Below are 27985 nucleotides of genomic sequence, written 5' to 3'. Positions count from 1 at the left end.
ATTATCACAATATACAAAGATTTAAAAAAAAAAACATTTCAAACAAAAGTGCTCTATTTCTTTTGGTCCACTGACTAAACTGGTTATAGTGCATGTTCATGGATAGAATAGATACAGTGAATGTGTGTCATGGCATCAAGTTGCCAGGATGTGCTGTATATTCCCCCTCCCCCCACAAACTCCCCACAGTTAACTTTCACTCTAGACAGGAACGCAATTTGAGCGTTTTTTTACATCGCCCTTGCTGGCAACTTGCATCACAGCGCCAGCGTCACAATCACAGTATGTTGCTTCCAGTTGCAATGTTTCCGAGACGTGGATCCCAGCTCGAATTTTGGGAATGAGAAACAACAACAACAAAAAAAAGAAACCCACCAACAGCACAGACCCACGTACTCAAGCATGTCAACGTCCTACTTAGAAAAAGAGGCACAAGGGAGAGGAGGGGACTTTTTTCTTTCTTTTTTTTTCCATCGGAGACATAGAAAAAGCACACGATAAAGATGCTTCTCAAATGATACTAAATGTAAACAAGACAGCAAATTACTGTGATACAAAAATACAACATGTTTTAACTCTATAACGCCCGTGTTAGGCTCACACAGGGAACAACAAAGCAGGACGGCCTGTACATGACATACACCACAACTAACACCAATCACCACTTGTCTGGATTTTCTTTAAAAATAACAAAAAAGCAGTTTGCTTTTAATGTTCTATTTTTGTCCGTTCTGTGATTTATAAGATATCTAATTATAGACAGTGATTAAAAAAAAGATGCATCAAAGCCATGTTGAGGTGCTTTACATGTTTTTTTTCCTGCACTGTTTCACCATTTAAAGTGTGACGGTAATCGTTCGGAAATGAAAGCCACAGACGGAGTAACACTGTTTGTCAACAAACGGGGAGAAATGGTGGGCAAGTAGAGTTTGCTCTACCTGAAACTGGTGGTGATAATCAGCACATATTTGGTAACAAACAACATATAAATAGCAAAAAAACAATTACACTGAATAAAATAGAAGCCTGCTACCTCGGAACCCATAACGCCATTCGACCATCCATGACGCTATTTGACCATCAAAATGATCATGAGGCCAAGAACCTGGTATCCATTCAAGTACAACATGCACAGGAACTAAAAAAATAAGAAAATAATCATAAAAACAGCCGCAAGGAAAAACACAGTCACAATAGACTGGGGAGAAGGTTGCTCCCCAACCAATTAACGAATCTTTTTTTTTTTTTTTTCTCCTCCAAAGATTTTAACAGCACAATCCAGGGAGCAACTCAGACAGGTCAACAAACCAAGACATATTTACTCTCAAATTGAGTAACAGTCAATAATTATTCTACCTTATTAAAGGTGACTTTTTAATAATGCAACAACCAGACACCGCCCAGAGTACCTTTTGCTTATTTGGCAAATTAAGAGTCAAGAGACGTCAACCTTAGTCTTAATTCTTTAGAGGTTCGGTCGGGATAGACCAATTGTCGGCGCTGACATTTTGACAATGATCAGCATCTGCCTTTTTTTTTTTTTTTTTAAATCTGAAGGCCAAAGAGAAAAGTGGCTTGACTTTTGAGAACCGACTTGAAAATCTCACTTTTTAAGAAATGCTGCTGACACTGGGAACTCCCTTGCAATTTTGTATTTTCTAAATAAAATAAGTGAAAATTGAACGCTTTGGTTTTATTGAATTCTAAACTTTATTTTCTGTCGAACTTCAGATAGCTACTTACTTGTTTAGGTTTTCATCTAACTTCAGACATGCTGCGAGCTCCCTGCACTTTTATTCGAATTTTAAAACAGCGAAAAGAAAAACCTTTCATGTGGCAAATTTGGAGTTATTTTAACAAACATGTTTCATGGTATTTCAGCAAAGGAGTTGGACTTGTTATTTTAGTTTTCTTTTTTTAAATTATCAGTCGCAGCGTTATCAGGAGCAAAAATGGCAGCAAGGTTTTTGACAAGCAGACACATTACACCAATTACTAATAATCTCAGTGACTGCGTCTACAGACGTCTTTGCTTTTACTGTGACTTGAAATCTTGAAAAATGTCTTTGTAAAGAAACTCAAACCCCCATTTTTACGAGATTGTTCTTGTGTAAACGCGTCCGCACTCGCCACTTTTGTGTGGAATTCTGTGAGGTATGTTTGAGGAAATGGAATACTCTCATAAAGACTCTTTGGGTCTCAATTGAACCAAGTCGGCCTGCCGGTACTGGCTGGCTGATGTAGTCCACTTTCTCTGTCTTTGAACTTTTTCACAGTTTTAGCACATTTTTGGGGTGTGGCCACCGAAGACTTTCATCATGACATGGCACAAATATTTTCATAAATTGCGTTATTGTTTCAGCGCTAGCATGTTACCTCTCCCGGGATGACAACTCTCAACTTTGCATTTTTATATTTGACCCAGCAAGAGTCACTATTAACTCAGCGAATTTTTTTCAACCATTATTGTGCGTCTGCGCCCACTCCCCACTCTCACTCTCCCGCCCCCGGGTCCAAGACCTGCTCAGACGTAACAGACATACAGATAAGTCTTTTCTATCCTCCAGTCTGCCGGCACTTCCTCCGGTTTGTGGCCTTTCATGTGCTTCTGCATGGCAGCCAGGCTTGGGCAGAAGTCCTGGCAGATGGTGCACTGGTACGGAGACGCGCCGTTGTGCGTGCGCAGGTGCTTGATCATAGCCGAGTAGTCTCTGGAACGTTGGTGACACAGCTTACACTCGAATGGCTTCTCACCTGGAAAGAGACATTTTAGTGGCATTCAGGTTGACGGTGAGCCACGTGAACACTATCTCGGTCTAGTATGTATGAGCATGAAGAGTAAAAATCCATTTGACCCCCCCGCCACCCTCAAATTCCAGTATGAACTGTATGTGCTTTACTTTGTGTGTGTGTGTGTGTGTGTGTGTGTGTGTGTGTGTGTGTGTGTGTGTGTGTGTGTGTGTGTGTAAAGAAAATGACATCCGACGCTTAGTCTCATCCAAAAAAAAAAAATTGTCATATCGGCCACCCCATGCTAAACCAGATAACAATTTTTATTGTAGTATTTTACAATAATATTGACTAGGGATGTTCCAATGCCTTTTTTTTCAGACCGACACCGGTACGAGTATTCACTCTTAGAGTATGGATAATTCTAGTAGGTATGTAACTAAAAAGATATGGCTTTATTAAAATTGCCACAATATCATCGGCGTCATGTCACAATAATTAAAATCTGTTAAATTGGCCAGGTTATTTTCCTTTTGTGCAGTTCCAGCACCCTCTGTTGGTTAGTTTATTAGTGCAGATTAATTTGAATGCGGTATGTTTTGGCCACATACGTTCCAGACCCACGCTAATTGCAAGATGAAGGAGAATGTAACACGTTTGAGGCCCTGTAAAAATTGACTCAATTCATAATATGTGTGCATTAGCAAGGAAGTGCCTCAATTTCAACTGTTATTCGTGTTCTCCGCCAAAAACAGCATTGTGAACTACATAGACCAAGACAATAAAATGACTGACCAATCCTATTTCTTTGTCACTGCTATGTACAAAAACGGAATACAGTCATACCTCGGTTTTCGACCCTAGTCCGTTCCAGAAGGCTGTTCGAAAACCGAAACCACGCTCTTTAAAAAAAAAATCTTTATTGAAACGTCTTATTACAATGGAACGCGACACGAGGAAGCGTCACTTCCTCGTCTACCCGAGGAAGCGTCACTTCCTTGTGTAAGGAAGGTGAGAGGAGTCAAGTGGCGCATTCAAGTGCGCTCAATTTGGTCGAGAACCGATTTTCGGTCGTAATCCGAGGCATAAAGAACTCGACATTTTTGGTCGAGAACAGAGACGTTCGAAAACCGGGGTTTGACTGTATTGTGCTTTTTTGTTTGCTTTGTAATATCTGAAGTTTTGATACAGTTTCTTGAGCATTTTTAATTTTGCTAACTTTCCAGTATCGTATTGTGATGCTGGGATATCGTTACATCCCTAACGTAGACTTACCCAATGTCAGTTATGCTTTGCCTTAAGTATCTGTGGATGGTACCAGCAGCCTTGATGATTATCCCATACCTAAAAATAAGACCGGTATCGGCCCGATACAATCCTGGTATCGGTACTCACCCATTCCTAGTATTGACTTAAGTGCAGTCGTCTACACTAATCATCTGTCCAAGTCAAGCACAGGTGCAAGTTTGTTGTTCATAGTATCTGGATGAATACACCCATGGGGTGCTAATGCAACTGGGTGGTGATAACATCCCTAACTGAAACATTCTTCCTTTTGGCTCTCACCTGTGTGCACGCGGTAGTGCGTCTCGAGCTGGTGTTTGAGGCTGAAGCGCTTCCCGCAGCTGTTGCATTCGTAAGGTTTCTCTCCCGTGTGGATGCGTTTGTGTCCCCTCAGGGTGCCATCGTCTCGGAAGCAGCTCCCACAGAACTCGCACTCAAATGGGTGATCGCCTGAAAATCAAAACGGCACACACACACACACACACACACACACACACACACACACACACACACACACACAACTCATGTCGTGTCAACACAATGGCCTCTGCACTGACACGGCACATTATCTCGTGAGGCGAGCTTTATCCTTGGCACGACACGCCGGGTTGCATACGGAGCTGTGTCCGAATAGACACGTTCCGTCGCACGTTGCTAATGTTGTGATGCGAGGACACTCGTCTTGGCGGTCCGCTAATGGCTAATAAAAGCCCTCCAGGTTGTGTGCTGCTCTCGCCTCTATACTGTAGTTAATCTGTTTCTCTCCTCGGCTGATGCCTTTGACTCATCTCCAGTGACCTATGTGCCTCATTATCTCAGTGACCACAGCAACAACCAAGGCCCAGGATACATGGCCCTCCTCATTACAGGCCAATTCTCCCCCAATATATCCCCCCACCCCACCCCCAACCTACCCCACACTGACATTTACAAAATGTTACTTCCAAGCAGAGTGGCATACAAACAAGATACGCTGTCACGGGCAAAACTCCCCTCACTTCTGTCTCTTCACATCAATTATGTATTTCTCCCGTCTAGACATCAAGTCGTCCTGACAGCTCAGAGTGTTATTTAAGGTAAGAGAAGAAAGGGGGGCATCTCGGCAAATATCGCTGCGTTTCTTGCGGCACTAAAACTCACCCTGGCTAGAACACACAAGACAAGTCATTTCCATTTGCTTTTCCTTCGATATTTTTTTTTTTTGGGTTCCCTCTATCGCCTTGCGTGAACCACACTGGAACTGACAGCCGTGAATTTGCACAAGCCCCCGACGGCTGTCTAAGAACCCAAAAATATAAACACGATGAAATTGCCCAAAATAAGCACCGGCGGTAACGGTACAGTGCTGTCACAGCAGAGGTGAGTCATCTGGTGCAGAAGCAGGCCAAAAGATGATGCGTGCTAATCCATTAACAGAAGAAATTCAACCATATACATAGAATAAGTGCAGCTTGCCTGTGTTTCATAATCCACTTTTGACCAGACGGCTGTAAATTCTGTCTCAACAAAAGTCATTTTGCTGGAGAGGTTTTTAGGGTTGGGACTTCAATGTCTGTGGTAACATTTGAAGTTCACCCAACATTTTGGGGAGTAATAGACCTCAAACAAGTCCAACAAAATTGACATTTCAAACCCTTGTTGGGCTTTTTGTGTTTCTTTGGGAAGGCACCACAGAAGGATGCCAGTAACTGCATGGCGGAAACATTTCATGATAACCACATGCTGTTTTTCTTTTCTTTCCTTTCTATTTTTTAAATATGTGAACCGCACAAAAAAATTACAGTGGATTGGGGCGTAATCACGGCAAAGTATTGTCATATTGTTCTGCATCTTACTTTGGTATTCCACTACTAAATAAATAGTAGTAGTGAATACTCGTAAACGTACAAAGGTGTGCATCTCCAATATAAGATGATTCTCAACTAAACTCAACTCAACTGTATTTATGGAGTCCTGAAAAAGAACCACCACTTAATGCAAAGTGCTGTACATGGAGCAATAAGTCGTACAAAAACAAACGTTAAAACAACCAATTAATGGGGAAGACAGTCCATCCATCCCTCCAGTTCTCTAATCCGCTTAACCTCAGAAGTGTTGCGGGAGTGCTGAAGCCTATCACAGCTGTCTTCGGGCAGTTGGCGGGGTACACCCTGAACTGGTTGCCAGCCAATTACAGGGCACTCTTAGTCACGCTCACAATCACGCCGATGGACAATTTAGAATTTTCCATTTGTCTGTCATGCATGTCTGTAAAATGTGGGAGGAAACCGGAGTACCCGGAGAAAACCCACACAGGCACGGGGAGATCATCCAAAAAAGATGATTCAATACCTATCTCGGTACATGCAATACGATTGAAGGACGGTGCATTTCATAGTGGAATGATTCAGCTTGATCTTGTGTAATCAAATCTTTTAAATCTAAGCCGATTTTCCAATTCAAATGCGCTTTCGTTACACCCCATGTATGTCCATAGTGGAAAACACAATTACTAGCACCCTGAACAATATTTCCGATGGGCACATCCTTTTTCCGAGTCATGGAGCAAATTGTGTTGGACTTTGGATGTCTCACTGTCTGAGCTGTGTCTTAATATTTTGGTGATGGGTTTTCTCAACACCAGACAGGCTTTAGACTGGCACTTCCTGTACAGGCAGCAGCGAAGGTGCAAAGGAGGAGGCGTCTGTCCTTACCCGAGTGTGAGCGCAAGTGTCTTTTGAGGGTGGTGTGGCTGGGGAATGGGCGCTCGCAGTGGCTGCAGATGTAGCTGTGCATGCCTGCGTGGACCTCCATGTGCTGCTGCAGGGCCTTCTGGGTCTGGAAGCGCTTTGCACACAGCAGACAGAACACCGCCATGTCAGTCCCTGGAGAAGGCACAAAAGGAGAGACGGAGGCGCGCGGTTATTTCAGTACGGCGCGCAGACACGGGGCCTTAAGTGGGGAAACTGGGTCACTTCAACTTTGTGTGCGTCCTCGGAGGGAAAAGCTTCTTTCAAAGAGCAAGTGTCTCTACCTAAACCAACTCCCCTAAAAGCCCGCAGGCGCTTTAAGCTGTGAGCCTGTTATACGTTCTATTTTCAACCATGAAAGTCATTGTTTTCCTGAAGAATTTCCCACTCAACGGAGCGCATGCCAATCACACAATCAATGGCTCCTTCCTGGTATGTTAGATGTGTAATTATTCTCTTCATTCCCCATCAGGAGTCAGCCGCAGCCTGCGAAGTCCTCTGTGCTGAAAGAGCGGCTGATAGTGGCTCCGCCCTAAATGATGCCTACACCGTGTGCCCTGTGCAGAATGTTAAGTAGTGATATCAAGCCATTAAAGGCAGGACTGCAGGAAAAAAAAAACACACACACACAATCCAGTTTAATCCTGTGTGTGACCTGGCATCTCTTTGGGGCTGCTTTCCTGTTGCGCCGAGTGTGGCGAGGAATACAGATGGAGGAGCCGCCGGCCGGCTCGCTTGTGTCAAAATGGCTACGAGACGTGCATCCTTTGGCTGTCGTACAGTGTGCCACTTGATCTACGAGCTCTGGACGCCGGCACTCCAAATCCACTCTGGCAATTCGCGATGACCCAAAATCATGTGTGTGGTAATGCCGAAGAGCCGGCTAATCTGCTGCTTTATTGACAAAAATGTGTCTCTCGACACAGTCGGGCATTCGTATGAGATTATGAAGGGGGTCCTTATTTGTCTTGTCTGCTCAGGTTTCAGATCCTCTGCCGGTGCTTGCAGCACCCATCGACTGAGATTCAATCAGACATCTCCAGTCGAGGATCATTAGTAAACACGGGACCGTGCCAGCACTTCATTGGAATTCAAGTGGGGTTGCTGTGTCACATTTAAAATGCAGTCTGATGAGGTCCACTAAATCAAATCATTTGTTACTGTTATTGAAGTGCCTTGAGGCAACTGGCAATTAAATTGGAATTAACGCAGGGGAAAGGGATGCAGGGCGCTCATACTAAAGAGGGAAGAGTGTCAGCCGCCCGCTTTTGGGTTCAGTCAAGTTAACGGACAAGAGACAAAGAAACAAATCAAGCCACAAAACATTTGTTGTGTATTCTTTTCTTCATCTTGCGCAAACTCATGTTTTTTTGGAAGGATGTCACACAAATAGACACGCATTTGTAAAGAAGACGGATGACTCCTCGTGTGTGTTTTTCTTGATTCGAAATGCCCTGTTAAAACACTAATAGAAGTGGATCATCCGTAATCATTAACAGCAAGAGGACGGGATGAAAGGCATTCCCTGGTCCTAACGCTCCTGCCAGGAGGCCATCCGCTGGATTGAGCTGCACCTGTTAGAGGCTTTTGGGCTGCGGGCTGCACAAAGAGCACACAATGAGGTTCAGGCCTTCATTGACCGAGCCCATTAGTCATAGGGTGCACATGCACCTCCCACCACCCCACCCTCACCCACGGTCTTTATGTGGTCTCCTAATGACCGCGGTCCATTCTCACCCACATATCACAATATTTGAGTTGGAAGACAACAGACCCACAGCTCTCAATTCCCCAAACACACACTTTTATCCCCTCCGGTGCCCCCGACACGTTATCAGATGACCGTGAAGGAAACCCTTTCAGCATTTAACCGGACTCACGAAGCCCAGGGTAGAGAACCATCTACATTGCCCCGGGGACATTTGAAGATTTGAGCCGTTCACCTCTGTTTCTTTCTTTGCTTTATCCAGCAGGGGGCGTGCTTTCTGTTCCAGTGTATTCCAGACTAGTCACCCTGGTCCAGTTGAGTAACACATAATCCACACATTTAAATACTTCAAAACCACTCTAATTATCATCCGCCCACATGTTTGACGAAAAATGCTTTATTTATTTTTTTTTTTGCGCCATCTGCTCAGACTGTCTGACATTTTTTGTGTGGCAAAATGAAATCCTGCCGCAAGGATGTCACTTTTGAAATCTGGTGTCGGCAGCTTTTGGTTTGTTCTTCGCGCAGAGAATAAAAATAACTAACGTGAACAACAAAGTCAGCTTTCCCAGTCAGGCATTGTGTATCGCGTGTGTTGTCTTGTGTTCGCGGCAGCATTTTGTCAAGCTGCGCTCTGTTAAATTCCCCCAAAAAGATTTGAGTTTTTCTCGTAAGCGCGTACGTAATAAGTGCAGAGGAGCTTGTTTTCGCACAGAATAAGCCTTAAAGTTGGCTGTCATTGCACACTGCGCTCTCACCCTTAACCAGACAATGGGCTCGGGATTTGGGTTTGAAGGCACAATATGACCCCGTGGCCCTTGGCTGTCAATTGGGTCAATAGCATAGAACCAGCGGTACTCCTTTAGGGCCGCAGTTAACTGACCATTGTATCTTGAGGAATGATTTACTCGCAAGCTTATACGCAACAGGAAAGCGCGCACATTTAACCCTGTGCGTTACACCGCACAAGGAGGTTAATAATTCAGGATAGGCCGAGGTGGGGATGCTATTTTGGCACATCCTCCGCCATGCCGACGGAGGCTCACGTGATTAAATGGAGGCCTATTTTGTCTTGTCTTGATGCATCTGCCTCCGAGAATCGGGAGTGAGCTCGGGCTCTCACGCTGCCTAAAAGAGACAAAACCACGTGTCCAGGCAACCAGATAGGATCACGCTCAGTGTTGGGGTGAAGTGTTGGAGCTAATCCCTTCATTCACAAATAAGCGCAGCCTGTTTCTTTTCACACCGCAAACAAAAGTTTTCCCACCCCAAGGGTCTGGGAGTAAACCCCACTGCAAATTGAACAAGAGATTGTATTCATTGACTGCCCGGCCGCTATATTTCCTCGTCTTTGTCTCATCTTTTCAGTTACGAGGTTTGTGTTTCATAAAAAAATGAATGAAACAAGGCAAAGATCATACTACCGTATTTTTCATGCTTTAGTTCAATCACGGGAATATGATTTTGATGATTACGTTGCAACTTCCAAAATTGAACACCTCAGCAGCTCGGAGTGCATCAACAGGATCCCAAAGTGTGATTGACTCTTCTTCTTTGGCTTTTTTTATGCCACCACCGCCGGAAAGCAGTGATTCCAAAGAGGAAAATGATGATAATCATAGAAGAGGAAATTTCATTTAATGAGCCACATAATTATTGGTTACACAAATGAATTTTACCGAACAGATGCAAATAAAAATGGCTGATAGCATGACAGTAACTTGAACCAAGGATGTGCCTTTACTTTATTTTAGTTTTATAATGCAGCACGGTGGATGGTTCACAGTTTTGTGGCTCGTGGTGCACATCTCATCTTTCCTTTATTTGCTGTCCTGACTGATTAATCAGCTGGTTAATTTATTAAAAGATACACAATGAAATCAGCTCCGACGAAGGCTGAAGTGACAGCCGAAACGGTCAGCTAGGCATTTTTCCTCTTCACTTTTTCGAGGTCCTCTCCCTTCCTCCCACATGCCAGAAACATACATGGTAGGGTCATTAAAGACTAAATTCTTCATCGGTGTGAACGTTAAGTGTGAATGGTTGCTTGTCTGTATGTGCCGTGGCATTGGCTGGCGACTCATGACCCGAATGAGGACAAGCTCCATTAAAAAAACAGTGGATGGATACTTTTTGTCACGCAACGGTTCACTTCTCCTTACACTTGAATTGCGTTCAACGTACCGGGTTCCACATTAGATCCTAACACCTCACTCCATTGTAAGGGGGAAATGAATTCAACAGTTTACAATATTACATCATGCGCACCAGTTAGTGTCGTCATATACCAGGGAGTGGCTCTGTCCCCAGGCTGCGCTCTGCGTGTGTGCGAGGTGAAGCATCTCGGCTCAGTTGAGGCTACACACCTCACATGACCCCGTGAGCGTTCAAGTCACTCTCTACTGTATGTACTCATGCACACAGCTCCCCGCTGAGGAGGCCACTCCACACGCACACAGTACCTTAAACAACCCCGGGCTCATATCAGTCGACTGCGAATCTACCCGACGTAGGAACAACCCGATTCAATAATTAATGCAACGGGCTTTGTTTGACCTCGTTTTACCCATTTAGCGGAGAGGTTCACTCAGGTCACTGCTCTCCTACCTCCGCGGCGGTTCCTGGAATGTTTACGCCACTCTCCATCTAAATAATTTTCACGAAATAGAAATCGAGCGGGCCGCGGGGTGCTTTGTGTATCATCGCAGAGCAAATACGTCGCGGGCCAAGGAGGGCACAGTTCAGTCTGGTCAACGGCGTGCAGGAATTGCAAGTAGTTATTGAAGGGAAGCTGTAGCCTGATGACGGACGCACTGGGGCGAGCTAAAAGGTCTGTGCCATACAAAGCTGAGGCTGTTTGAATGGAGTTTCAGTGCTGTTTAATTACAAGGGGCAAGTCAGAAGGTTATGTCTGTAATGCGTAGACAGTGCAGCTGCTGTGAGTACACAAAGCCATCCCTCATGTCCCGAGCCTTGAAGGCAAGGTGACAACATGACTGGGCAACCTGGATAACAAGCATTGAACACAGTCCATTTCGCCACAGATATGATACAATCTCAAAAATCAAGACAACCCCCCCCCTGTACTCGTAGTTTGCAACCCACTGCATCATACTGGCGAGTTACACGTATAGATTTGATATTATCTGCGTTCCTTTTTAGATGTTTTTAATTTAATCAATATTATGAATGTATCATCCGGATGAGCATTTTCATTTTTAATGAGTGTTATGCCATTTTTTTTATTTTTTATTTTTAGTAAATTAATTGTATGAATTAATTTACACCAAATTTATGATTTATGAAAATAGTCATTTATTTTGTTACATTAAAAAAATAATTTTAAAAATATTTTATAAAGTATTAAATATACATTAGTATACGCTGTACATTAAAATCTTCTAATCTGTTGAAGAACGTGAGAGTCGGGGTGTTTTACAGACACACCTGTGCAGATGTGTGTTGGTGTGTGTGTGTGTGTGTGTGGGGGTGTGTGTGCGGGTGTGAGTGCACATCTTTAAAGGCCGCTCACCCTCCACGCAATCTCCTCATCACATCTGCATTTGTCGGGAGTGGGAGATGACCTTGCCCTGGGTTGAAGTGAATCCTCTTTATCGGCTCTTCGTCATCATCTCATCATCCTCCTCATCCTCATCAGCATCATGAGTAATGATTGGCCGGATAGGAATGACAATGAGGCTCAGAACCTTCTTTTTAAAATAATGCATTGCAATTGAGACAATGGCTTTTTTGGATCCACTGGTAGTGTATCGTCAGACGTAATGTGCTATCCGATACACTTGCGTCATTCATTTTTCGTCAGCGATAAATAAAAATTGTGGTATTGATATTTTGTTCCATTCATAAATGATAAATAAAAGCTTGTCAAAAAAATAAAGTAAAACTGTACATGCAAATTTGAATAAAATGCTAATTATAAAATGATTCGTAGTAATATTTATCATGCAATATCTGAATACAATGAATTCTTATTGATCATATTTAACTAATACTGTATACGAAAAGTTTGGGGAGTAATGGTAAATTCTACATACATATAGTATTGTTATCTAAAACTGTGGCATAATTAAAATAAATCTACCATATAATTATTGGGTATAAGAAGAAAAAAAATTTTTTTTTTCCTTTCTCAATGACACTCTCCAACCGGCACCTTCTTTCCCTCCTCAGGTGTCATAACTTTAATTTTCAGACTCCCTGGGGGTCCGCCTGACTGCTCTTCATCACACCTCCATGCTCCACCAAAGAAATATAATTTTATAATTCCAGACATGGAAGAAGCCCAGTCTTAAGGGTACAATTCATCTGAGCATCTGAAAAAATGTCACGGCTTGCCTCCAGGGGGTTGTCATTCCATCTTTTTTTTTTTTTTTTTAAACCAGCTCTGACAGAACAAACGCCTTTGTTGTGCGAGCGTTTCGGAGACAGATCCATTCTTTTATTTTGGGCTCTGACAAGTAGGTCAGGAGACTATGACAGTGCCGAGTTGAGGAGTAAACAGCAGCACATGATGTTGTTTTCCCCTCTCGATGCTGGAACCAAGCACACCAGCAGCAGTCCTTCCCACCCCTTAGAAAGTCCTCATATAGCCCTTCTCTAACCCTGTTGCTTTCCCACAGTCCACCCCCGCCGACCCCCCTTGCTCTTTGATCGCAGCAACCCTCGGCCGTTCACCTCTGACATATCAAAACGCCAGAGAGACCTGTGAAAACTGTAACTAGTCTTGGTACCCACAGAGCTCCCTAGTCATATGAATCCCAAGAGGTGGTAGGCAGCAGCTGCTCAACTCTGACAAGTGTTGATCTACCAATACCAAACTCATTTGGGCCACACAGCAAATTAAAAGGACACTGGGCACTGTGTTATTTATTCAATGAAACCCCTCCTTCCCCCACATACAAGACCTGAACACCACTGATTAGATTATCTCTACCTAGTATCACCCAAAATAAATAAATACACACATAAATGAATAAATACATTCATTAAAAACAAAAAAAAAACAGAATAGGCTCCTGTGTCACAACAGGCCGAGGTAAGGTCATGACGAAATGAGAGAGTAATGCCCTGCTGTACTCTGCTCTTGATACCGGGCCAAGCTTGAAAACGATCTCTGGATGTTTACAAGTCAGGGGGTGATGAGGGTAGAAACTTGTGGGCATGAATGACACCCCTCGTTGGCATTAAGTATTCAACACGGCGTGTGCCACCTGCAGTTACGGTTACATGCCAAGACGCCTCTGAGGGCGATCACCTTTCTCTGACAGTGGCAACAAATTGTCTGGGTTCGGACAAACAGTATGTAGAGACAATCTGAGAGTACCCTTGTTTTGAGAGACATGGCCACATTCAGATTCATTTGATTTTCGTCACAAATAAGAAAGGCTTTAAGAATAGTAAATCTGAGAATTGATGAAACAAAAAAAGTATCCTCTTCAGTTTTGATGAATTTAATGTTGGATAAGTATAATCAGATTAGCAGCTGGTTTAGGGGAGCCAAATGGAAGCTTAAGATCCCATGTTCTGCCACTTTGATCACTAAATGTAAAATACAAGAGATATAGACTACGTCCAACTATTTTAAGAAATTTTGTTTTATTTTTAATCTTCCACATCAAACAAATGTTTTTTTGTTTTTTGTTTTTTACAAATGTTTGCAGGTTAGGAGCATTTATCAATCCTAACCCTATCTGCACGCAAAGGAACAAAATGATTCTAAAAATCAACTTTACCCTCCTTTTGTTTATTTATTTATTTATTTCTCAGAAACGTAATAAAGTGGATGGGTCATTCTGACCGAGGACATGTTCTTACTCTGACCATAAATGTCAATAACAGATAAAATCCCAACTAAACATTGTTTATACGGTGTGTATATGTGTGTATATATATATACACACACATATATATATCGCTATGTTCACAACTCAACTTGCTAATATGTGAAATGAACCATTACAAAGTACACTTCATGTGTACCCAACACTTTAATAGTGTTTAATCCTGAAAATCCACTTTTTGAACATTGTTTAAAACTTTAAAATGGCTCAATTTGACGAACAACGTAACATGAGCCACGTTATTTATTTTTTTTTGCTTTCTTGTTGCTGGTTCAACCCAGTGGGCACAATTTTTATTTTTTTTTTATCTGGCAGCTTGATTAATATACATCTTTTCAAGACATTTAAGGCCTTTAGAAAATCAAAATTAAGGCTTTAAGTATCTACACCCTGAATTTACCAATTTCCACCACAGGATAACGTCATCATAAAAATGTTTGCTGTGTATGTTCAAAAAATAACGGAATCATTCGGAACATCATCATAGTCAAAAAGTGTTGTTACACAGAGACAAAAAAAAAAAATGCCACAGGCATAAGATAAGATAAGATAAGAAAACCTTTATTAGTCTCGCAATGGAGAAATTCCCAATTCATTTAATCACATTGAGCTTCTTCAGAGTTATAATCTAGTTGAGACCAAATCAACTCCTCTGCCGGCTGGACAAAGCAACAATTAAGACCAAATAGTCACTGAATCAAATGGTACGGTCATCCTTAATTTCAAGCACTTCATCCCAGTTCTGAATAGTGTTGATGCTAGTGCTAACATAAGATGCATCCCAAACCATCAAAGTAGATGATCCAGGGGTCTATTTTTTGATCTCATTACAAGCCAGTGTCCCACCAAAAAGGAAGTTCTATTTTTAGGATAGGATTACGGTATGACACACAGTTGCCTGAACAGAAACAAACAACATTCAGCTGCCTCTACATACTTCACGTGATGTTTTGACTGGTATCAGGTTAGCTAGCATGCTAATAGTGCGTTATGTCACCCGGATTTGCTTGCTGCTTGTCCTGGTAGGTTGGAAAGACAGACAAAATGGCACACAAGAAAGGAATAAGACTACAGAAAGAAATTCAATTGTCCCTCCTTGTTAGAGTTGATTTACCTCCAGGACACTTTGACTTTCGATGATGTTGCTTTCGCGTGACTTGTAATTATGGTAGATGCTATATTTAGAAGCCTTTTTGGGGAAACACTTGATTCCCTGAAGGAATTACTCATAAAATGAGAATTAACCTTAGCTTTAGGCTGTACTGAATCCAGAGTAGCATCTTTGTCTTCCTGATTGAAGCAAGCGGAAAGTTCAGTTTAGGTCACCACGCTACAGTGCATCTGTCTTTTTACTTCGGGGTGTGCAGGTACAATTACATCATCTCTCTCGGGTTACCTCATAGCACCACGACAGATGTGATTTTTAATATGGAAGTGACCAATCCCTGTCAAACAATGAATTGACCGCAGTATGTGCGGCCCCACCATACACAAGAATCATAGTGCTGCGCCTGGTATCTGCGTCGAAAGCCTGCTGAGAATTCAACAGTACTGGTTGGAAATTTTGGAACCTTTTCCAATCAAAACACTGCCATTTTTGGGTGGGCAACTAATAGATAACAAGGTGTGACATTAAATACAGTATGAGACGATTGTGCTAATTGAGTGGGTAAATAGCATTAAGCTGACACTCCGACAGAGGTCTCAAACTTGTGGCAAGGGGGCCATTTCCTGATGGATTTTTTTCTTTTTTGCAGCACCCTACTTGATATCCAAGTTGAATGCCTCAACCTCTTTTGCCATATTGTTGCCCTGGGCATTTGTTGTTGGTGGTGATGGTGAAATCACTTATGGGCTAACGTAGCTCAGACTATGACAGCTTTTGGTGAAAAGCAATTCTGAAGGGACACCAAGTGGCATCCCAGTCATGACTTTCAAAATCAGCCATGAAGAGCAATGTTGGCGGTGAGAACAGTCAATTTGAAGAACAATAGATTTTTAAAAAAAATTATTTATTTATTTATTTATTTATTTTTAGCAGAGGGGCACTCTGACTTTTCTTGAATCCACAGACAAATTTGCTACGCTTAAGAAATCAGAAGTCATTATTCAACTTGACATTCTGACGAGTCTGCAAAGTACCAGGCAGTTGACAGAGAGCACCAAGTTGCCACTCTTGTTCAACTTCTAATGAAACCTTCATATTGTGAATTGTTATTGATAAAGATTGACAAGATTGGATTCGTGGGTTTTTTTTGTTTTTACGTCAATACATTTGCCCATTTTGAGTGGAGTACTTCTTGCAACCCGGACTCTTATCTCCAGCGGCCCCCGCCCCACACAAAGTGAGTTTGAAACTCTTGCACAGCAAAATAACCAGAAAGTACAAGTCATATTTACAGCACGTTATCCATTGAATGCGTCTACTGCCCAAAATACTAAGAATGTAAGTTCCATTTTGTGTCACCTGTGATTCCACTGCTTCTAAGGGGGAAGTCAAGTCTAAAATGTTCCTTACTATAAAATGCACTCCCATTAGTCCAAACACGGCATTCTGATTAATATTGTGTTTGTGGAGGATGAATTAAGCAGTAAAATCCAGCTGTTTTATCCATGGCCACGTTTGTCACTTGCTATTGTCTGAAAATTGTTTTAACGTGACTTCCCTTTAAATGATGTTTTAGGTTTTTCCTGTGTTATTGTTTCAGTATTGGATTTCGAGGTGCTTTATGCAATTATGTACTTGAAGTCAGAATTTTGGTAAGGAATTAAGGTGTCATGACAGCCCAAGTCCCACTTTGTATTTTTCCTGAGGATGAAAAAGTTGTGAATGATGTTGACCTGCGATAGAAAGCTATAAGAAATGGCGTGTGTATGTGTGGTGGTGGGGATTTGTGCTGCCTTATTTTATAAAGCCGTGGTTTGTGTGCAAGTGGCACGCGCTGGATCTGGATACAGAGAGATATTAGAGGCCGACATGTGAGATGGCCTCCCACCTTCCTCTCGCTAAATTATGGAGCATCATGACAGGAACATTTGAAGCCGGCCAGCGTGACGAGCAAAATCCAGTCGCAAAGTCATGGGAGTAACTCGAGTGTCTGTCTTGAGTGTGTGTGAGAGAGACTAACCTGTGTGTGTGAGCCGGTGGGCATCCAGAGCTTCCTCTGAGGAGAAGGTGGCTCCGCACTGATCGCACACCAGCGCCTCGGCGGGAGCTGCGGATACATTTTGAAAAAGACGGCATTGTGGTCAACACAAATATCATGTGAGATTTAGCTCAGTCACGTCTTCATCTCATTTTTTTTCCTCTGCACATAGTGCTTTTTAGGTGCTTGCACAGCAGAGAAAAGCACGAATCGGACAAACAAAAGCAGCAGGCAGGGTACATCGGCCCTTCTTCCCGACAGAACGAGTCAAGCTCAAGAATTTTATTTACCATGGCCCTGTTATCAGCTTCTGAACAACGAGCAGACTGTCTGCCTGAGAGGCCACAGAAGAACTGGGTGTTCTCTCTCTACAGCAGACGCTTACCGCCTGCGGCACGTCCCTTTTATCGGATAGCAAAACAAACGGGGAAAAAAAAAACACTTCAAAGTCAACACCCCAAATCCCATCACATGCACTGTAACTACACTTGCCAATTCACCAATGCGACGCCCTTGTCTGTGACAATGAAAGAGACGAGGCCGCCTTGGCCTTTCTGCCGCACACCAATTGCATCCGCAGACGCAGACATTGCAGCACGCAGTGGAACCTCCAAGTCACAGCCTCCAAAATGACAAATTCAACCAAATATTTGGAGGGGAATATGGTGCGAAAATCCTCAAATGACATTGGCAAATCCTGTGAATATTAGGTAAATGCAAATTGTACTTTCTAAATGTTTACAAACAAATCGTTCTTAAAGATTGAAAGCAAATGTGTTCCCCGTCGCAGTGTACTCAAGTCCTCTACTCACCGATATCATTAATTATGGAGGACACTGTAAACCTTACTCTGTATTAACAGTCAAAAATTTGGAAACTTCCTCAAATTCCATTTCTAATGCCCCCCGGACGTTTTTAATTAATACTGACGTCAATACATAAGGAATAATTTAAATAAGTTAAAAATATCTTTGAAACCAAAAGATATACTTTAGATTCTTCAAAGTAGGCACCTTTTGCCCAGATAACAGTTCTACACTTCTTGGTATTTTCTAAGTCAACTTTATGATGTGGAGGATGCTTTCTGACCTGGAATGGCTCTTTGCTCAAAGCTGTGTATTATCAGGAGTTAAGAGCTTGAATTTCTGGACTTCTTCATGTGTTTGAGACCATTTGAATTTGAAGGTGTTTCCGAACTTTTGGATGGTACTGTATATAGACTTATTGAAAATGCATCTGAATTGGGCATATGCTGGATGGGCGCAATTAACAGTGCGATGGATGCAGTAAATATATCATAGAATAGCCACAAGAGGGTATTTTAAGTATCCGTGGCTGGTATCAACTGCTTTTGCGGTTATTCGATATATTGTATTTTCCCATCCCTAATGAAAAGTAAAAATAGTACTCTACTGGATTTGTAATAATAATAATAATAAAACTGGTTGTATGCAAGCCTTGTTCTCTTATGTTCGACTATTTGCAAACCATTAGAGAGAGCCCGCGTAATTAAGAATCACCGCTTTAAGCTATTAATAGTGGCAACTTTAAACATATTTACAGGAGAATTCTTTTGTGGCAAATGTTTTTGAATCCTCACTCGATTTGGAATTAGAGCAACTTTGAAGTCAACCAGCATCGCAGAACTGATTGTGTTCCACTTTGGAGGTTCTTTTCTCAGCACACAGCTGTTTGGATGTGGGTTGGCTCTCAGAGAGATGTAAATCGGTTGCAGATCCATACTGGCCCTGGGCTCATTCACTGATCTATTTTCTGCTCAGCTGGCTTTAAATGAAGTTAAAATGACTCATTAAAACACCCACAAGCTTTTGGAACTCGGAACGCGGCACCCTAGATGTGGTCCTCTTTCAACTCTGTACACACACACGCACACGGTGCCACCATTGCCGAAACAAAACACCAAAAAAGGCACCAATCTGTTTCTCTTTTATAGTTCGCATGGAGCAAATAGTATTCCGCACCAGCGGCACGACAGCGGCTTTGAGATCCTAATGTCGCGTGATGCCGTCCAGCGCGCCGCGTTGTATTGCGCCGTGTGCGATTCGTGTGATAAAGGCAAAAGGCGGTCGGGTTGGGGAGGAGAAAACATAGTGCATTGTCTTGTGCCGTCAAAGGCACGGAGTGTGCTCTCATCCATAAACCATCAAACCGTCTCCAGACGCGGCTGCAATCGTCCTCCATCAAAACACTTTGTCTGGCATACCAAAATAAGAGCCGGCGTCGAGCTGCATACCAAATCAGCCCATTAGAGCGGCGGAGAGCTCGCTCCTTAGCAACCGGCGGGATCTGAGGCTGCTCTACCCAAATACGCGGCGACACAGAAATGAGATCCGCATCCTTTTTGTTTGGTTTGGCGTTACGGGGGTCGGGAAACTCTCAGGTTGAAGGTGATGCAAACAAAGCGTGTCATATGCGTGTGTGTGTGCTTGGCGGATGTGACAATAAAAGGAACGAGTTGGGGAAAGTTTAAAGATCTCTCTCTCTCACTCAGCTGTCAGCAGGATGTCACAATGCACGGAAACGTCTGTACACAGCTGAGCTTTGTATTTGAGTTGCATTTTTAACTCCCTGATTATAAAACACGCAGTTCCACCCTTCATCCCCAATCCCTCCCTTCTGCTCCTAGCTCTCTATTTTGGATAAAGTAGCTGGGAGAGCAGTCAGGTCTGATTAAGTCTGCATTTGGGTACAGTGTGTTCCTGGACACACATCTGCGAGCGAGCCATCACACACGCTTCGGAACACTGGCAGAACACCCAGGCCTGCCGGCAGCGAGTTGATGATGTCATCACACCCCCCCCCCGCAAAAAAAAGGGCGGGGAGGGCGGGCAGCGCTGGCGAGAGGCCCAAAAACATGGAAGGGACTCTGCTTGGGAGGAAAGGGGGTGGTCAGTTGAGAGGTAAAGGAGGCATGATCCAGTCAGTAGAAGGATGGGGATGGGGAACAGGTGCAGCTGAAAGGCCCAGCGTCAAAAATGTGGGAGTAGTGGTTAGAGTAGTTCGGGATTTTTTTATGGGAAGTAGTGAGGGATTTTTCATTCTTAGTTATGATTTCGTGATGATTTATGTTTTTCAATTTCAGTTGCTTTTAATTCATTTTGAGAATGGATCTTTTTTTATTTTCATTTTTTTTCCCCTCAGGACTATTTGTGTTGTGCAAGATAATAAAAAAGAAAGTCAACTTAAGTTTGGACGACAATTACATTTAACATCGACCTCAAAGGCTCATGTTTGAAATTGATTGACGAAGATGAAAACGGAGGACATTTTCATTGTAATGATAGTTTTTGTTTCATAAATATAAAATGTTTAATGTTATCATTTTTAAATGCACACTCATTTTTACTGTTGACAAAAATGTTTTTTTGTGTAGTTAACTTAAACAACCTTTGTCTGCGTTACTAAATAGAGCAAACTCCCACCTATTCACTATTTTGTCTTTAGCTAATTGATTTAACGCCCACCTCTTCATTTTTTATTGTGCTCTTTTCTGAAGCACCCTAAAATGCCACAAGATCGTGTCAAACACATGCTCAATAGTAGAGTAGTAACTGCTGTCAACGAAGTCAATTCCAACAGCAGTTCGTGAAACTGAATTTATTTCCTAGTCGGTTCACAGACCGAAATGCTAGTAAACCAAAGACATTTTTCACATCGAAGTGAATAGAATGACAGTGAACCGCCATTCCACGCTGCAAATATCAAAAATCTTCCACGAACTGACGCCGCCCCAAAAGGTTTAGTTTCCAAAAGATGCCACAAGATGGTGGCAAAGCACTAGTTCTGTTTAAATAAACTCCTCATCTCAATTCACTGCGCCTGAATGCCACAAGCTATATGTATGCCTATTACCCACAAGATGTCTTGTAAAATGGATACCTTGGCCCAACAAAGTTTGATCTACTTTACTGAATTAAAACTCAAGTTATTGAATACGTTTTATATGATGTACACAGATTGATGTGTCTTGATGTCCCAGAGATCTTGCATTGGAGCTATACGCTGGGTCAGTCGCCAGTCTTTTTAAATTTCTGGCGGGCATAATGAATGTTTTCAGATCTCATAGCATCGTGCATAAACAAGCAATGCACTTGTGTAAAAAGAGCACCGTAAACAAAAGCTGTGAGCCCAACAATCGTTGGATCTTGGATAAAATGCAGTAATTGATTCTGATAATGATTGCTCCCAGTGTGTACGCTTATAAGTGCCAACTCCCACTGCGGCTAACAAGTTGAGAAACAGTAGAGGGAAGGGGCAGCATGAATGAATGACGATGATGTATGTAAACAACGAGGTATGCTAATGACCAATTATCAAGTCCAAGAAAACAATCATGTCCATTTTTTTCTCATCGAATGATCAGCCGATATAGTTAATCATTATGACAGACCTATATAGTTCCTTGGCACCAAGATTACAGCAGCGCTCTAATCTTGTCTAAATGAAGCTCCTCAACTGACTTCAACAGTCCCATGGCACAAAAAAATGCCACAAGGTGAGGCCCCAGAGCTCACTTTCGCCAAAGCATACACTTAGTCTAAATGAGTGAGTTGAGGAGCTTCCTCAACTCACTTCAACTTAGTTTCATGGCACCAAGATGGCAGATGATGGTGGTAAAGCACACATTTAGTTTAAATAAGACTCCTCGGCTCACTTCAACATTGTCCCATGGCACCAAAATCGCCCAAGATGGTGGCAAAGCACAAATTTTGTCTAAATTAGTCTCCACCCCTCACATCAATATCACTCTTTGGCACCGAAATCCCACATGCTAATGATGACCTGAGCAATAACACTCAGACTGGTGTTTTCCAGTCAATATCTGTGGATTGATTCTCAAGAAAAACATGAATACCGAAATGAAAATACGTGGGGTTCACTTTAGTTCGTTGCAGCTACACCAATGCTAATTTTGTTAGCCCGTGTATGTTGTTTTGCATTATGTGTTAGCATTAAGCTAGCGGACTCCCAAGCAAAAACTTGATCGAGGGACAGCTCGTAACTTGTAAAACTTCCTCTGATACTCTACCTGTGTGACACAGCATGTGCATGCGTAGCCGCATGCTGTCCTGGAAGTGTTTGCCACAGAATTCGCAGCCGTGCCCCTTCTCGTCGTCATGCAGCCTCCTGTGTGATGGGGAGACAAAAAAAAAGCAAAGACTCACAACGGCGGCACATTAGTGTTTTGTTCAAGAGATTTTTTTTTTTTTTTGTCTTTCCATCATCTTCCCAAATGTCACTGTGCTTCCTCTTAAGAGGAGCCATATCTTTTATTTTTATCCTTTTTTTTTTTCCGGCAAGAGTCTGAATGCAGCGTCATTAGTGTAAGAGGCCCCTTGGAGTTGGTAAATCACAAAACGCGCGAGAACACAGACAAAGGGATATCTGGCTATTTTCAGAGTGCGGTGCAGACGTACGTGTGCCTCCATCCGCCGGCGCTGCAAGACACTGGCCACGCACGCACATATACACGCACACATTTCCTCATGTAGCCGCGCTGAAAAAGGGAGAAAAGACGACCCGCCGAAGCCCAGCCGCCAGCGAAAGCAATCATATCATATCACACACATCTGAGCATGCCAGGCATCTGTACTCTCATCCTCACATCACCCTGGCCTGTAAAAGAGGCTGTTGTAAAATTCTGGACAAAAATACACCAAACAAAAACACATGTATAGGACTGATTAATTTTACTGCGAAAACTGTACCCTGCGGTCCAAAAGATCAAAAAGTGACACAGTGATCCGCTATGGTATTAAAAAGCTGTTAGTTTGGAATCCCCGGCAGTTAAATGCTCTGTTGTTGTTGCTGTTTCTTTGTTTTTCTGAAAATTTCCCCCCTTTTTCCTTTTTATGATGCCGGAAACATCCATTTGAATCAAGCTCTGTGTGAAAAATCACAAGTTTATTTGAAGGGACAGTTTATCAGCTTGATTCGAAGTTCCCTTCCCATGAAACAAACAATGTATTGTGGTCAACGGTAAACTCAACACAACAGAAAATGATAACGATCATTTGAAATGATTACAGATGGAAAAAGAACAGAGATCGCTAGATAGATTATTAAAAGGGGACTAAACCCCAAGAATACAATGTCTGTGCCAGCACTACTCAAAACACAGTACTCGGATTTCATATTGCGTTGGTGGAATGAGAATTAAACAGGATAATGAATCGACGTCGGAGGAGCGCCATGTTAGGCGAAATCAGTATCGGCTGCAGACCAGAAATGACGGCGAAGCACCAGTCATGTTTCCCGCGACCGCAGCGCTCCGTTTAGCAGTCGGCCGACTGGTTGCTACACTTACTGTTTTGTCCCCACGCCACCGGTTAATTTTACGCATCAACAACCAATTTACAGTGTCAAAAGTTAGCGTACAGATTCATTTTTGCCTATTCAACTGCTCATTGTGTGATTGATTGCCTCACGCTCGGCTTTCGGGCCTTTGAAAAGGTGTTAATGAATGACAGCATAATACATTTGTCCTTTTTTTTTTTTTAAATTAGCAATTTTAAGGTGTTAGATTAGAGATTGACCACGATTTTGGAGTGGCTTTGTGTTTGTGGTGCAGAGCAAGATACACATATAAGTCTGAATATCAGCTTAAGCTATATGTTTTTGTAACTGAAGCGAGATGGCGTTTTTTAAATTAATTTTTTTTTAAACTGCTCCAGAGTAGTAACAATCGTTCAAATTTAACACGCTAAGACAAACCATTTGGAATATTATCATGCCTCGTTGGTAAACCGTTGCATGGTCCAAAATCCATCATCCCCTCATTCCACAAGGAGCAACCTTCAAAGAGATCTGCAAATTCCTGAGTTTTTATTCCCGCTTGAAAGCGCTCCCGGAGAAATTCTGTCAGCAAAGCACTACCAAATGTCAATCGGCGAACCAGGTGCATGCTCAGTGACCTGGTTACGGACCTACCGCAACTCCACTCTCGCCGCGGCTCGCGGACACGCGCACGTCCGTCTCAGCGAGTAAGTCGGCACATCGCAAAACATCCTGCAGGATGCCAGAGTGGTACAAGGCTGAAATGTCAGTGGCCAGGGATGAGAACCTCACAGGTTGTCTTGCTTTGACAGTCATGTATGCCCATCGTGTATCGCTAAACCATAACTTTGCGTGCACTGAGATAATACGGGAGCTGAGAAACTTCTCAACAGCCCGCAGCAGCGATCAAAATAGAACAGCTTGAAGGTATCCACCATCCCCGATCGTCAAACACGTCTGGGAATTTTTTTTTTAAATTTAAGAGACACGTACAATGTTGCGGAAATTCTGGGCGTCATTTAAATGACGAGCAGGCACACACCTGCTCTTTTTACAAGGAAGCCAAAGACAGTGGCATTATTTCCTCCATCGAAGAGGGTGTTTTGATTCACTCGAATGATCACACAAAGAAGGAGGCGTTGTTGGACATTTTCTTGAATTTCTCGGAACATCACTCAGGGGCTAAACGAGGGCTGAACGATTTTGAAAATTGAAAATCCAATTGCCATTTTACACCCCCGCCCAATATTGTAAATGCGATTTTAAATGCGATTTTTTTTTTCAAGCTCCTCTACCCACATATTTTTTGAACACAAACTAAAAACGAATCTGTAGTATTATACAGAACATAAGATTTATTTGACATTAAAAGTTTTTATTTTTAAATGGGGTGCTGTATATTTATATTTTTGTATGTGGGGGTTGATAGAACATTGACACAAACATCATACAAAAATATGTACGGTAGGAATGATTTATCAATATGTGCATGATGTCTTTTAAAGACAATACAATACACGACTCTCTCGCCTCGACAGAGTTCTAAATCAGTTTGTGCTGATGAAGCGTGTGTTGCGTTACCTGTGCTGTTCCATGGCCTGCCGGTTGTGGAGCTGCAGCCCGCACTCGCCACAACACTGCGGCCCCTGAACGGACCCCTCGTGCCTCATTCCCGCCGCAAACTGGCCCAACCTGCTCAGGAGCTCCCGGTGCAAAAGGCCCTGGTGCAACAGGCCACCGTAGGTCCGCGGATCCAGCGGCATGCCCAGAGAAGGGCCCAGCGACACGGACACCTGGGTCATGGCCTCTCCCGCGTGATTGGGGGCGACAGAGTAAATGGATGCCAGGTGCTTCTCAGCTATCACGGGGAAACAGTCCAGAGAGCTCCCCAACACGCCCTCCTCGGGGCCGGCGTGCAGCTCTCGGGTGCTAGTGATCACGCTGCTTCTCAGCGGGGTCCCCGGGCCCTCGTCCCGGCTTGGTTCAGATGCACAGCTTCCGGACGAGCGGCCCTCGCAACAGTCTGCTTCGCCCACCTGCATGTTCTCCGACTTGATACCCTCGATGGGCTCCAGGGTCGGGGCCTCAGCACTGCCCTGCTGCAGCTGCTGGGAAATGTCCATGTTCATGTCCAGTTTAGGGCTCAGTTCTGGAGGGTCGTTTGGGTCTGTCCCTGGTGGGCTCCTCTCCGTCATGTGGTACAACGTCAGGTGGTGTAAAGCAGCGGCATTCGTGCGCGGCGTTCCGTCCGGGATGGAGTGGTTTTTGGACATCAGGTGCCGCCAGTGTCTGGCTCGACCGTGGTCGCCGTGGTCTCCGACGATGTGGTTACGCACCAGCGTGTCCTCACTCTCCTCGGCCTGGATAGTCTCCAGCACCTTCAGGCACTGCTCCTCCAGAAACTCGATCTCCAGAATCTCCGCGGCGTACAGCAGGTCATCCAGGTCCTCGGCCGTGGCCTGCAGCGATGCAGTGTACGCGTACTCCAGGATCTGTTGGAAAGTCTTGGGCGAAAGGAAGTCCAGAGCATAGCGCAGGCTGCTGCGGTGGAATAGGATCTCAAACATCTTGCTGGTGCACGCCAGGACGGTGCGATGCGCCGGGAACTCGTGGCCGTCCACCGTGATGATGACGTCACAAAGGGTGCCCGCCAGGCGCATCTGGTTGGCCCGCTGCAGCAGGGTGTCAGGGTGAGCCGGGTTGTGGAGCTGGAGCACGCCCATGTTTCATCAGAACCCACTGAGACTTTTGCTGCGGCCGCGCCTCAGGCGTTGGCCCTCTTTCAGCTTGGGGGCTGTGAACTTAAAGTAGAGATTCAAGTTGAGAGAGAGGATCAGGATTAGGAGAAAGATACCCCTTTTTAAAATCTGATTCAAATGCGAGATATCCTTCAAAACTTCGCCAAGTGTTAGGGTGACTACTCTTATCGTAATTTGTGTTCTCAAGCCGACCACTGCATTATACCACACAAACAAAAGTGTATTTTCACTGATTTGTGGGTTTGGGTTGTGGGTCCCTCTGTCTCTATTCAAATGTCTATCATAGCAAGGCTAACCTGTGAGAGGCTGGCAAGGGAATCCAGATTGACGGACAACACAAAAACGAAGGCGCTAAGCATTAGCCCACCTGGTGACTCCGATGCGTTTTCAGGTGGTATACAAACAGTCAAGACAAGAAATTGCTCTTCTGTTTGTGGTTGTGCAATTTATTTGGCACCTTTATGTTTGAAATTCCCTCAGTGATAATCTAAGTAGTCAGATTCAATTGAGGTCCTTGGCTGGTCCCCAATTCGGAGTTGACGATTGTCGGTTTGACGATTGTCACGCAGGATAGAGTGGCAAAGGCAATCTCCTATCCGTCTTAATATTTGAGTTGTTTTGTCCCATTTTGGGGCGGTTGTTGTGAAGTCTGCGAAGAGCAGACAACAAGTCGATTCGAGGCGCGCGTGCAGCAACAGTTTGCTTGTTGCGGGGTGATTAGTCTGCAAGCGACCACGTCGCTGTAATAACGTCTGCATGCTGAGCGAAGTGGCGCTGACCATTTATCAAGCTGGGCGCGCGCACACGCCGACGCCCCTCAACAGGTAGACCAAAGCCGATTAGTCCATTAAGGCAGCGCACGTTCGTAATTAGAGGCGCCCCAGACAATTAAGCCGCTCGATCAATAAGTTATCAAACTATTAAGATGGATGAACGCGTAGAAACGCGCGTCGCCCTGCATGAGCAATGCGCGCGCGCGCCCGCGCGCGTGTGTGTGTGTGTGTGTGTGTGTGTGTGTGTGTGTGTTCGTGCGCGCGTGACGCACGACGCGACGATAAATATGCTTTTTTTTAATGTATTGATCGTGTCACCTTGCTATGGATGCCCGCACTCCTCAGAGCGCATCAGGTGCACACGGGCAATTCACATCAAGAGCCTCACGGTGTACGGAAAAAAAGAAGAAAAGAACTACAGTTATAGTTGTTACCGTCAAAAATCTGGTTCAGGCAAACTTGGAACCCACTGGGAGGATTATAAACCCTCTCCCCAAACCAACGCTTGTCATTTCGTTTTAAATGCTATAATCGCACGAGTTGGTAAAGTAGTTGGTGGAAAGTGTTCGTCTTACCCCTCTTGTCGCGTTCGCCTGTGCTGGTGCTGCTGTTCGCCGATTATCCAGGCAGCATCATGCTGCCACATTTCACAGTGGGCACTCCAAAAACTCGCTCCCGCTTCCAAGTAAATGAGTCAA

At 43.7% G+C, this 27985-nt stretch overlaps 1 protein-coding gene across 1 annotated transcript; it reads right to left on the bottom strand.

The window, feature by feature from the left end:
- Positions 1–436: 436 nt before the first annotated feature.
- Positions 437–27985, bottom strand: LOC109518498 (zinc finger and BTB domain-containing protein 16-A-like). The gene is made up of 7 exons (XM_019874358.1): positions 27863–27985; positions 25337–26556; positions 22509–22606; positions 17441–17527; positions 6708–6878; positions 4297–4464; positions 437–2754 (listed from the first exon to the last, which is right to left on the bottom strand). Exons 2-7 carry the CDS (start codon positions 26476–26478, stop codon positions 2525–2527), a joined length of 1896 nt encoding a protein of 631 aa, XP_019729917.1. The 5' UTR covers positions 26479–26556; positions 27863–27985; the 3' UTR covers positions 437–2524.

The sequence above is a fragment of the Hippocampus comes genome, unplaced genomic scaffold (assembly GCF_001891065.2).
Source record: "Hippocampus comes isolate QL1 unplaced genomic scaffold, H_comes_QL1_v1.1 scaffold125, whole genome shotgun sequence".
NCBI lineage: Eukaryota > Metazoa > Chordata > Actinopteri > Syngnathiformes > Syngnathidae > Hippocampus > Hippocampus comes.
The sequence above is the reverse complement of the archived record's forward strand: the minus strand, read 5'-3'. Positions and strand labels throughout refer to the sequence as shown.